This window comes from Myodes glareolus, chromosome 13 (genome assembly GCF_982192425.1).
Source record: "Myodes glareolus chromosome 13, mMyoGla1.1, whole genome shotgun sequence".
NCBI lineage: Eukaryota > Metazoa > Chordata > Mammalia > Rodentia > Cricetidae > Myodes > Myodes glareolus.
In genome coordinates, this window is record NC_142038.1 from 29,497,059 (window position 1) to 29,510,789 (window position 13,731).

Genomic DNA, 13,731 nt, shown 5'->3' on the forward strand with positions numbered 1-13,731 from the left:
AACCAGAGCCTGCCTGGGACAGCACTAGGCCCTCTGCCTACATAATGTGGTCATTTAGCTCGGGGCTTTTGTTGGACTCCTAAGAGTGGGAGTGGGAATGTCTCTGATTCTTTCGCCTTCTGTGGGACCCTTTTCCTCCTGCTGGGTTGTCTCATCCAGCCTGGATATGAGGCCGTGCGCCTAGTCTTGCCCATTATGCTGCATTCAGCTGACATCCCTGGGAAGCCAGCACTTTTCAGAAAGGAAATGGGAAGCACAGTAGGTCTGGGGGAGTGGGAGCAGGGCCTGGGAGGGATGGAGGGAGAGGAACACTGGTCGGAATGTAAGGTATGAGAGAAGAATAAAGACATAAATAAAGCTCATACGAATGTAGGAGGAAAATCCTGGAAATATCTTCACAGCAAACATGGCTTTGTTTAGTTTGCATGGCTTTGAAATACTTCAAAGTCTGAGCATTACCATGACAATACAGTTTCCCCTGTGCAGGTAGCTGAAGACAGCTGCGGGCTGACAGATGGTCGGCTTGACAGCAGCTGTAAAACCTCAGCTTAATAAGAAAACCTGAAAAGTGGGTCCTAATGAACTCCTGCCTGAAGGAGAGCTTACAGATCTCTGCTTCCAGGAGAAGCAGCACCACTTACTAAAAGCCAGGAAAACTAACATTCCCAACGTGCATGGGGACGGTTTAACAAACTAAACTTCTACCTATCGGACAATGGTTTCAGGCTCCACACCACAAGGCTCTGGGGTCTCTGAGGAGGAAGGACGGAAAGGCTGGAAGAGTGGGAAGTGGTAGACAGCATCAAAGACGCAGTATTTTCTAGGAACACAGGGCAAATGCACAAGTGAACTCACAAGCGAGACCCGTATAAGCCCCAGACAGATAAAATCCCAGCACAGAGAGGGGAAGGTGGACACACAATTCCACAACTACACCAGGAGAACGGTGAGTCCGAGTCCATTTCTTTTAAGTCCACAAGGCCTGATAGGCTAACCAATCACACTGCAGGGCTGAACTCAACCCAAGACCAGCTGACCCACACAAACTGAACTTGACAGGGAAAGGACCTAGAAAAAAGAGTAATCTCAAACTTGGATGGGAAGAGATTCGAGGATGGAGACACTGGAGAGAATCGAATATGCTCAAAAAACAATGCATGAAATGCTCAAATAAGTATAAATACTACAACAAATAAACAAACAGCAAATTTCTATCTGTAATAACAACAGGGATTCAACTCTCTAGGGGAAAACCAAGAAGGGAGGCCAACCAGTTGTTGCTACCTACGGCCTGTTCCCCGTGGCCTTTCCTCTTCTGTCCATTCCTTTTGCATGCTTGATGGCACTCTGGGCTACAGAGCTGACGCAGTTCTAACAGAGAACAATGCATACATCAGTTTGCACCCAGAGTACTGCATGATCTCGCGACAAAACAAACCCTTTGGCATTTATTTAAAATTGCTTTGAGTCTGTATTTTACTTATTAGTGTGTGTGTGCATGAACATGTCCACACATTGTTCTCCGTGCATGTCGAGGTGAGAGGATAACATTCAAGATTCACGCCTCCCCTTTCACTGTGGGATTCGGGAATTGAACTCAGGTCATCAGGTTACCTCACCAAGCTCTTTTACCTTCTGAGTCATCTTGCTAGTTCTGCATTGTTCATTCTTAATAAAAAATAAGTCGTTTGAAATTAGATCCATATATACATTCAAAGTTATTGGTGAATTAGAATTAAGTATGAGAGAGAGAGACACACACACACTCATTCTGGAGTAAAAACATCCCCAGGATTAAGGACTACTAGCCTCAACAGTCTTGGAACAGAAGGACTTAGTTCAGATGGTTATTGGGCAACACTGATAAAGAACGGCTGATCCAGTGTCAGCCAGGAAGCAGTCATTTACAAAAGGTTACTCAGGCTTAGATCCGTTCTGCCAGAGTCTGGGCCTAGATGTTGCTTGAGTTAACCTGCCTGAATTGTTTCTACTTTGCGATTCTATAAAATTCAGTCCCGGCTACCTGAACACTACGGTAAAGTGATCAAGGAATTTTTGGCATCTCTAGAAATTTAATCCCAAGGAAAAACTGTAGAACAGCAAGGTAGGTACCTGAAAGGCCAGCTAGTGCACAGTTGTTCTCTGAAAAGTAATGGTCTTGATATACCAAGACCAAGCCATTTGTCTAAAAGGCAAATTATTAGAGACTGCTAAATATCCAAGTCTTGCTATTCAGAAAACTCAATGAAGAACTTAATTTTAAGTAGAGCAAGTACCTCAAGAGCAAACATCCTGTCCATCATGCTTCTTGAGGAGGTGGCATCAGCGACGATGTGAACCTCAATGCCTCGGCCGACCAGCTCCAGGGCAGTTTGCTGGATACACACGTGCGTCTAGCAGGAAAGCAAAGGATCACATGTAAGGACGCATGAAACTATTGGTGCTTTATCTGAGTTCAAAAAGGATGCAAGAGGTCACTGTAATATTTAACGGCCCTGTTTAGGTTCTCTTGAGCTAGGTGATTTCTAACACACATCAGCATTCTCCAGCTGGCTTTATCAAGGTTTCTCAAGGTCACATTGAACATACTCTGGAATTCCCTGCAGTTTCTGCTGACTTTCACCTAAGCCCTAGGAGTGGCCTTGAGAAAGCTCACTATTAACACTCACTATTATCTACATTCATATCAAGTACATAATGAGGATGAGCTGCAGGACTCAGAAATTACTGGGAAACTGAGTCATGCAGAAGTAAAGACAGGCGAAAGCAAATAATTTACAATGCGGGCCAAAACCCATAAAAACATTTTGTAAATCTACATTAGGGCAGAACAGAAAGGACTGAAAATCGAATGGCCCTTTCCTCATTTAGCTTAGGCTCCAGCTAGCCAGGTAGTTTTGAGCATAAATCAGCATTACCTAGCTTCGGTTATTCATGTGAAAATAAGGATTTACTCAGTATCTATTACCATTACTGCACAGACCCTGTCTTTGCAGACATTGACTTGCCTCAGCAGAGGACACAAAGCAAAAGCTCCCTCTAACGGTAACTACGGTAACTAGGTCACATAACCAGCGAGTTATGTTTTCGGTAGCGCCACCATGCCCAATGCCGACTGTCCTCACGTGACTAGAAAGCTCTGGTGAATGACCAGCTACTACCTCATGCAGATAGTCCTAAAGCACTCCTCTGCTCTGAAAGTATTTCACCTGAGCATGAGAGCTAAGTATGATGAACAAAAAAACATGCAAAAGCCGCCGCGTTTGTACTATATACTTGCACACACACGCTTCCTCTCTAATTTCACGGTTGAACTGAAAATATAAAAAAAATACTTAATGGGCATCAAACAAGATTACATTTTTTTCTGCTTTGAAAAATCTATTATGATAAAACCTTATTATCAAAATATAACCATGCTAAGTTTGTGTTATTTTATCGCAGTGAGTTAATAATTTTGTTCATAATTTTAAATTTTAAAATTATGTTAATAATTTTGTTCATAATTCATAATTTTTAAAATTTCAGTTGTTTAAAAGTTAGAAATAAGCTGAGTATAGAGGCACAGTCCTGCAATTTCTGCATGCAGGAGGCAGACGCAGGAGGATTGCTATCAGTTCAATGCCAGCCTAGGTTACATTGTGAGTTCCATGCTACTTAGCAAGGTCCTATCTCAAAAAATAAATAAAATAAAACATAATAAATCAACCAAAATTGGCACCAGGAATCCATGAGTATGTTGTTTTTTTTTTCTTCATAAGAGCAGGAATACAAACCTACTTGCAGGATGGTGAACTATATAACCTTGGGAATGGGGTGAGGTGGGGTAAAGCACAAAAGGTGCCCCCTGTGAAGCCCACTAACACACAAATAAAAATAATTAATGCCTTTAGAGAAAACGCAGGCGGTTCTCAGGACAGCTGAGGATCACTGGCCTAAATTCAAATGCTGCCTCCTCATTGGGTGGCTGACCATGGGCAAGGCACTGACATGGCTATACTTTAGTTTCTTATCTGTGATCCTGGGAGACAAAGGGTTCACAGTTCACAGGGCTGTGAAAGTTCAAGGTGGTAACAGCCACAAGGCATTTAAATCAGTACCATGCTGTGGAGGACATGTAACCAGTGGTGGCCACTTCCCCTCAGGGCCACTCACCTACTGGCATCCTGTAAACAAGACCTCACACCCCCCAAACCCAAGGGGGTGCTTACTTCTACTCCAAACAGTACAACACTGCGGACGCCAGGAATCTCGGCTAAGGCCGCTTCCACTTCCGGTAACACCATAGAAAACTTGGTCTTCGGAAGAACCAGTTTGACACCTGTTAAGTCGATTTCTTGCACCGTGCTGCCAAGGCCTTTGGGGTACTGTTCTGTTATGATAACGGGAATTCCTAATATCCGAGCTCCTTGTAACTGAAAGAAAAATATCAAACAAAATTGTAAAAAGAAAAATGTGTTGAGTAGCGATATGAATGCATATTGTGCCTCAGCAGATTGGAACAGACAGACAGACAGACATACCAGTCTCTGTCCCACACTAATAATGTCTCCAAAGTACTTGATGGCTGGTCGGAATCTTTCCTGCATGTCACAGCAGAAAAACACAGTGCTGGGAGGCGTGAGGTTTCCCAGGGTCGTAAGCTGAGGAAAGAAGACAAGGATGACCTGGGGTTTGTATTTCAATGACATTTAAGGCCAGGGGAGGTCAGTGTGAGAAGACAATGTTCTTATGGTCTCTCTCAGAAAGCCAACTTAACCAATACCACAAGAAAGTATCCAAGCCGGGTGGTGGCGGCACAGGCCTTTAATCCCAGGGCTTGAGAGGCAGAGACAAGCAGATCTCTGTGAGTTCAAGCTCAGCCTGGTCTACAGAGTGAGTTCCAGGACAGGCTCCAAAGCTACACAGAGAAACCTTATCTCAAAAAACAAACAAACAAAACCCCAAAGACATTCTCCAAACTGCACTTGGTATGGAGGGAGAAATAAAGCAAAGACTAACAATATCTAAATGTTTAAAGAATGTTAATATATTCAGAGAAAAAACATTTTAGTCAATTAAAAATGTGTGCATGTTTCAAAGAATTCCTTTCATCTAAGAAGAAGTTAACATCTAATGTTAATTTTTACAACAGCACACTTGAATAGCAGTCAATGACATAAAAATACAAAAGAAAAAGAAAATATCCAAAAATTAACAGGTAGTTATATATAATTTGAATATTTTTCTTATACTGTTTATTTTTGAGTGAATATCAGTGAAAATCTGAAAGTATTTGTTGAATCTTATTGTGACTATATCTTCAAATCAGAAAAAAATATTTACAATAGTAAAATTCAAATCTGGTAGTGGTATTACAGACACGGAAATTATATTTTAAACTATTGCACGCAAAGAAAATAGCAATTTGAAAAATAATCTGTAGCAGAGACCATGAGGCATAAAACTAAAAACAAAGAGAAAACAAACTAATTCAGAGCAAATACAAAACCACTGGTCTCTAGATAAAAATAAGACGAAGCCACTTGCAAGGATGACTCCTGAAGGACAGTAATGACACAGGGGAACTGCCCTGGGCTGGGAAAGGAATACACCAAAGGGTGAATTCTTACACATTGTCACGAGTGGGAACAGTAATGAATTAAGAAAGAAACCAGGAATCCAATTTCCAAGATTCAGATCTGCTGCAAGGAACCCACTCCAACAGTCCCGTGAGGAGCCGGTAACTGTAAAACTCACACTGAACACAGGAATTCACCTTTGCTAGAGACTTGGAAGCCCAAGGTGCTTTACTTTCCACTTTGCAAGACAAAGAAAGTGTTTGTCCAGAAGAAACAGATGCCATTACTCTTCTTAGTCACCCACTAAACCCCCTCTAATTATCCTAAATTACCCATAGATACCAATTATTAATAATTCCCTGGAGAGGCCTATGTACCAATTGCATGGCTGTAGCCTCGGCAGCAGCTCAGCTCTGGACCTGGCCTTACCATCCCTGCATACAGCAGACTCAAGAGGAGACAAGTCCTCCGTGGATTATCAGGGATTCGGAATAAACGTCTTATGGCCAGTGCTGAGGCCATGCTAACTGCTCTGATGGCTTCTGCCTGTGCTCTGGCTGTAGACTTTCATCTCCCACTGCAGCAGAGGCTACAGCGTGCACACTCAACCACAACCACCATGGGCGATCGAGAACCACCTGTCAGTCAACACTATGGAGAGACTCCAACTTTACCAATAAAGCATTATTAGTAAAATAAGTGCTCAAGTGCTTTGGCTGTTTCCTCACTCTTTTCAAATTATACCTTTTACATGTTTGTTTGTTTGTTTATGTATATTTATCTAGTGTATGTGTGTCTGTGTACATGCAAGCTCTAGGATTTACACTGGGAAGTGGGGCAGCAACTCCAGACCCTTCTCTCCTCCTGCATCATGGCCTCTGGGGTTAGACCTCAGGTCATCAAGCTTGGTGACAGCGCCTTAATCAGCTGAGCCCGAGTGCCTGCCTAATGCCTGTAGTTTAGTCATTTCCAAAGTAGGGAACATGACCTACACACAGAAGCTAGGAAGACCAATTTTAGAGCATTCGGGATATTATTTTTAAAAGCAATCACTACAAATGACTTACACATTTTTAAATCCCAGTAAACATTGAATCTCAGTTCACTGTGCTCAGCATCTATCTCCTTCATAAATGTGAACAGGAAGTATCACAGCGCCACGGTGATTAATGTATATGCTAGAAAACAATTTACTTATAAAAGTGGCCTCTTTGAAATTATGGTAATACAACTTAACCAAACTCGCCGTTCCACGAGCCAGCAAGTTTGCCCAGGAAACCTCTGGCAAGTACATAAGCTTGCTAAGAGTCAAGCCCTGACATGCTCACAGTTCACACACGCTCAACTATTCACACACACAGGTCACACAGGCTCCCCACCCCAGCTCTCCCATACCAACTCCATCTACATAGTCTAACACGTAGGCCCCGTAGGAGGCTGGCAGCCTACATTCTAAATTCACAGAAAGCGAGAGAGTTACCAACAATTAGCAATATAGTGCCGGAGGCAGACAAATTAACAGTGGCAGAAACTGACAGGGGATATGGGGAAAAAAAGATGCAAAATACAAGAAAAAAAAAAAGCAAGCCAAACTTAGTTCCACTGGTGTCTGGCAAGGTAGTAACATATTGTTCTAAATTAGGAAAATGTCATTCTGATATTCATTTAGAGTGTCAAAAAGGGGGGGGTACGTCAAATAATACACTATTTAGAGAGACCACAAGAGAAAAAAGGTCAAAATATTAAGTTAGTTTGTTAAATTACTTGTCAAGATACTAAGTTATATAAACAAGTCCTTACATGGTCAGATATCTGAATGTATGGTCTGAGGTCAGAAGGAAAAGCAGCCCTAAAGCTGTCCTCACTCCATAGACCCCTGTTCTGTAAGCAAAGGAAGATGCTACAGTGATCAGTGACACGTTTGATTGTAAAGATGGGTTTTCTGATCGTGCAAGCCACAGATATTTCCCTGGACCCTTGAATGTGGCTGCCCTTGGCAAAAGCCTGCCTGAGGTAGAGTGTGAAGGCAGGCGAGCTTCTCCTGACACAGGAGAAATCAGACAGACCAGTGAGCTAGGCAAGCCTCACGCACTCCACAATGTCATGCCAACGCACTGTTGTACTTGACGGGAGAATGGACTTCATGGGTCTTCAGGGTCCCACAATCACAGTTTACCCCTAAAACACTATACACATGAAGACTGAGGACACCCCACCCAAACACCTGGCTAGTGCTTTTCAACACTGTCAAGGCCATTCATAACAATCATAATCAAAGAAAGTGTCACAGCCCGGAAGACACAATGTCAGTAAGGCATGTAGATCTAACGGTATCCTGACCTGGACTGTGAATAAGATCATCCTGAAATACAAACAGAGAAAAGACAAGAAGAAAAATCTAGTAAAATCCAGTATGCGGGGGCTGTAGAGCTGGCTCACTGGTTGGTCAAAAGCATTCACTGTTCTTCTAGAGGCCCCAGGCTTAGTTCCTAGCATTCTCTGGGCAGCTCACAATTGCCTGTAACTCAAGATCCAAGTTGCTGCCCTCTTCTGAACTCCACAAGCGCCTGCACTCACGTGCACACACCCACTGTGACAGTTATTCTTGGTTGTCAACGTGACCATGTCTGGACAAACAACAATCCAGAAATGAAGTGCATACCTGTGATCTGGATCTTGAGGCTGGAAGACACAGCCTCTGACCCAGAACTTGAGGTGGGATGACGTACACTTTTAATCCAGACTTTGAGGTAGGAAGATACACCTCTAATGTAGGCCACACGTTCTGCTGGATGTCGAAAAGGGCAATGGAAGAAGAAAGGGTTTCTTTTTGACCTGCTTGCCCTCGCCTTGCCAGCGCATCCATTCCTTCACTGGCAAGGGAGTCTACTTCTTCGGGATTCCGGTACATACTGTGACAAGCTGAGACACCCAGCCGCGTGGGGCTGAGAAGCTACTAGATTTTTGGACTCTCTGTTTACAGCTAGCCATTGTAATGTAATGTAATGATGTAAGTCATTCCAATAAATTCACATATATAGACTCATTCCATAAGTTCTGCAACTCTAGAGAACCCTGACTAATACACACACACAAATACACATATGTACTTAAAAATTAAAAATGATAAAAAAAACAACTTAAAAAGAATCCATTGGGCAGCTGAGTTCATAGTAAGCCATCAAGCTAGTTCATTGGTTGTGACAAACGAGCCACAAAAAAGTACAATATTAACAACAGAGAAATTGGTGGGACAGAGGGATACAGAAAGTATGTACTATCTAAGCAAGTGCAGCATAACTCTAAAACAAAACACTTCCAAAATACAAGTCTTCTTTAAAATACAAATATTGGCTTCCCTGGGCCATGGTAGCTGGAGATAAGTCATGACTGTGGAAATAATCTCAGATCCACCAAGTCACAAAAGGAACGAAAACAAAACAAAACAAAACAAAAAAAACCAAAAAATGCTAACAGTATTACCCACCTAATCTAATCCTGTCTCCTCCTTATCCCTAAATACACATAGATTCCAACAACTTCCTATTACAATTCAATTATAATTCAGGAATTTCTTAGCCCAACTCAAAAAATTTAAATCTAAATAGTCGATACCTAAAAGTATTGCCAACTGCCCCAAATATACGTTCTACAGCTGGAAGATGACCCGTTCTGCCATGATGGAAGTCGATCTGACCAAATCTCTTCACAAGCAGAAATAATGGAGCACCTGCAAATCAGTGCAGATTCAAAAAGCAAATCACCTACAAATACATGCATAGACATATTTAAATATGAAAGTTTGATTATTTTAATCAGTAGCTTCCTGAAACAAGAGTTTGAGAGAGAGAATGTAAGTGGAAAACTCTTTGTCCACTTCCTTTAGACCCGCCATAGTGTGGCACTGACCTCAGATTTCATACTGAGTAGAACAGAACACCTACGGACTTGTCACAGAAAAGTCTGATATTACCTTGGTCACGCCATGTGCTCTGACCATTTTAAAAAATAGTCACGGGCCACTCAGCAACACACACACACACACACACACACACACACACACTGATATATACCAGTTCCTGAAATGGAAGTAAGATGTGGTATTGAATGGTGTTTCCCCACCCCCTGCAAGGTCATTCTTGAAATTCCTAACCCCAGCACCAGAGAGAACGACCTTCAACCTCCCCAGGAGCTGGAGTCACTGCGATAACAAACTTGATTTGAGAGAAAGTCACCTGTTGAAGTAAGGTGTGTAACTGCCAATGACTGGTGTCTGTATGCAAAGCAAATGCTTCTACAGAGAGATGGACAGACAGACACTAGCAAGATTGCCTTGGCCTCGAAAGCAGGGACTGGAGCAATGCTAACTACAAGCCGTAATCTTCCACTAGGAGGTAGAGAAGGTGGTGAAAAGATTCTTCCTCTCAGCCCCTCAGAAGGAACCCTTCCTGCCCACACCCTAGGGCTGCAGCCCCTAGAAATCCGAGAATGTCTGTGTGGTTTCAGTCCCTCAGGCCAGCAGTGCTTCGGACAGTCCCTGGGCCACAGTGTTTAGAGGTGGGAAATGTGGTAAGACAGGTGATTTGCCTTTCAACAACGGTAACTATTACAGTCACAAGATAAACACGATCTACTTGAGTCTGAAGGGGTCGAGGGATCAGCACTGAAGTCCTGTTTCCAATCCAACCGCATAGCTTGGGTAAGGCTCTGACCCAGTATCTACTCATTTAAGACAGAGGCTTCCCCGCCCCACAAAGGCAGCCCAGGCCTGTGGGCATTAGACTCTGAGTTCAAATCTCGGTTTCACTGTGTTCAGTTATATAATTATAGGTAAATCATTAACATCTTCCAATATAATGTCCTTATCTTTAACACGGTTAAGAAAAACAGTATTTTTCTTCGGCTGTGGTGATATTCTGTAGAGCAAACATTTGAGTCAGCACAGGCTGGGATGGGAAGCTCTCTAATGAGATTAAAGATGATTTATCATCAAGATCGTTCTAGAAAAAAAAATCACTGTACTAATTTAGTATGCAGAATTAGGAAACTCATTCATAAAGTATATTTCCAGACACCACCAAAAGGCTCCTCATCGGATGATTTATTTCTGGCAAAACAGAGTCTGAGTCTTTTCGTTTAGATGGCAAGGGAATATTTCACTGTAGCCTTTAGAACATACGTACCTACTCTGGGCATTGACGTCCCTGGTATAATATTACACCTGCAACTTATAATGAAGTCTGAGCTCTCTAACTCCCCAAGGCAGGCACACTAGTAGTCCCTGCCTCGAGTCAAAGGGAACGGAGCCTACCACCCCTATCACTCCCACCTCCCCAGAAGCCACCTTGAGTCTGCTTAAGAGGCAGCATTCATTGCAAGAGGAGCAGCAAGTCTGACTGGCTTTCCAGATTGCTCCACATTCTCACCCAACAGGAAAAGAGCCATGCTGTGGCAGATATCCAGACACACGATGAACACTTCCCTCATGCTTTGCTAGCCCGGCCATTATAACCATGTCATCCAGGGCAATTTGCTAACCTTCCCACCTCCCAAGGCTCTGCTCGTCAGAGAAATAAACGTCATTACTACTCAAGAACTGAATCCAGGCTTCCATCCGCCATGCTGTGCACTCCAAGACGCCCCTTCCGTGTGGAATGGACGCTTCTGCACGTAAAACACCCATGTCAGTAAGGTAATACAGGTATATTCCAGAAAACAGGGTAGCAATGAAAATACATCCATGTACATAAATACACGTGTGTGTATAACATGTCATAGCCTACGTAAAATATTCTTTCATATTATCCACAACTGTGCTGGGAAAAGCACATGACTGGAGGAAGGTATGACAATTACTACAGCGAGAATATCCAAGTATTTGTAAGTACTTCAAAACATAGACATATACATATGAAAAGGGAAAGAATTCTTGGGTTATTTAGTGAGGAAAAAGATACTATTTGCTAGTAGATAGAAAAGAACACTGCTACTGCTATAATGATTGTTTCAAACATCATTATGAAAAATCAATTATATATAATATATATATTATTATATATATATTATATATAAAATATTTCAAAACCGAGAGTGACCTGAATATACATTGTTTTTCAGCATGAATGTCTCTGTTTCTGTTCTGTCTCTGTCTGTCTCTCTCCCTCTCTCTCTCACACACACACACACACAATTTTAGACGCTTTAATCATGTCTTGAAAATTTTCAAAATATAAAAATTCCTACTGTAGCACACAGAAAACAAAAACAAACTTAAACACTGGAAGCCTGACTCGAAAAAACAAAACAAAACAACAACAAAAAGCCTAGTTTTCTAGTACAGCAGTAAGGAGCCCCTCACTCTTCCAGGAAAAATCAGGAAATGGTTAACAAAGAAGTCTGGATCTTCAATAGAGGTCCAGACCCACTGGGTATTTTATTCTGGCCTTACAATGGATTTATCAAAGATGCATCCAACATATTGAATGTTTGGCATGGGTAATCTAAACGGACGTTTGGAAGGCTGCAGAGAGCTGTCATCTAGAACTCTTAAAGAGATAAAAAATGGAGAATCTTAACCACTGAAGAATGCAGCTCTCCATCTGGGCAGCAGGACAGGCCACGCCACCCATTCCAGCGCCCTGGCAGTTAGCCCATGAACTCTGTCCCCCGAGCCTATGAACTTCAATCAAGCTGAAGCACTCCCTTTGGATCCACTGATGTGGGGGAAGGGGCAGCACCATCCAGCCCGTCTCTGACTACAGATAATAAACGAAAATTAGGAATAAGCTTCTCAAAATGGCACGTGAATATGAAAATTCATTCTAACCTCAAAGGTCGGTCACACATTTCAGTTCGCCTTCCAGAGAAAGGACTTAATAATTCTACACGTAGAGAAAAACAAAACAAAACAAAAAACTATGTTTGATGTAGGTCCTAAGTCGCACCTACCTCCCTTCCTCTCAAAAGCATACATTCGCCAGAGAATTCCTTGGATCTTAGGACAAGAGACTGCTATGTATTACACGGCTCTTAGCAGCCTAAAAATTAATAAACTCTAACCCTTCGGTATAACTTCCTCAGCCTAGGGCTCACAGGCTAGCGTTAGGAGGGCTATTTAAGAGGCGACTGCGGTTTCCTTCCTAAGGAGGCACCCCGACTGTCACCAAAATGAAAGGAGAGGAGGAGCGCCGGCAAAGTTTGCATGTCTGCAACTGGTTACCACAACTCCCGGAACCAGCCCTGAAGCTAACACGCCCCGCGACCTGCATCACCCGTGAACACGAGAGCAGCGGCGGCCGCGCGGCTACGCCGGAGGCTGCGGCACCAAACCGTGGGGCGCTGGGGACCACACATGTGGGGGCGTGAGCGGCCGGCGGGGACCCGGGAGGGCGGGCGGGCGGGCGAGCGGGGGCTGGACCCACCTGGATCTGCAGCGGCACCAGGCGCAGCTTGCAGCGCTCGCTCACCGCGAAGCCCTTGGGCAGGTCCACGTACTGACCCCACTCCTCGGCGAAGAGCTGCACCACGAATTTGCGGTGCATGTCGAGCTGGTCGCCATAGAGGCTCAGGAACTTCTGGATGAGCACGTCGTAGCCGGCGCCGTGGGGCACCGACGCGGGCCGCGCGAACACCGAGAAGCAGAAGAGCACCGGCACGCCGCCGCCCCCCGACGGCGCCCCCGCGCCCACACCGCCGCCGGCCAGCGCGGCCACCGAGGGCTCCGCCGCCGCCATGTTCCCCCCGCGCGTGCGCGCCGCCTCCGCGCGCCAGGCCGAGGGGCGGGTCCTGGACGCCGGAGACCCGCCCGCGCCGCCCCGGGGCTGCTCCTGCACCCGCTGCCGCCGTCACCTGTGGCGCTCAGGGCGCGGGGACAGCAGCCGGGATGGCCCGGTGCAGCCGGGAGAGCAGTGGCAGGCCTCCGCGGAGGACCAGACCAGGCTGCAAATTACCGTCTTCCGACCTGCAGTCGAGATCGGGTTATCTCGCAGTAGTGTTCGGAGAAGGCTCGGAAAGGGAACCGAAGGGCAGAATCGGAACTTACTGAAAGGGAAGGTTTTCCTGTTTAAGGAGGTGCAAATCATCACCTTCACAATAGAGCAATCCCATGGACACTACAAGATGCCGCAATTCACAAGCTTTGGAGCTCCTTGACCTCAGATCCTAGGCATGA

The 13,731-nt window shown here is 44.3% G+C and overlaps 1 protein-coding gene across 3 annotated transcripts in view; it reads right to left on the reverse strand.

Annotated features, from left to right (window-relative positions):
* Isoc1 (isochorismatase domain containing 1) overlaps positions 1–13,312 on the reverse strand; it is a 72,041-nt gene extending 58,729 nt beyond the window's left edge. The window contains exons 1-4 of one of the 3 annotated variants that reach the window (XM_087896045.1): positions 12,983–13,310; positions 4,524–4,643; positions 4,212–4,415; positions 2,277–2,393 (exon numbers count right to left, since the gene is read on the reverse strand). In XM_087896045.1, the coding sequence (XP_087752171.1) occupies positions 2,277–2,393; positions 4,212–4,415; positions 4,524–4,643; positions 12,983–13,294 (753 nt within the window). In that variant the 5' untranslated portion in view covers positions 13,295–13,310. Of the gene's footprint in view, positions 1–2,276; positions 2,394–4,211; positions 4,416–4,523; positions 4,644–12,982 lie in introns of all 3 variants that reach the window. The other 2 variants (XM_087896044.1, XM_087896046.1) reach the window with 2 other exon arrangements.
* Between the last annotated feature and the right edge of the window lie 419 nt (positions 13,313–13,731).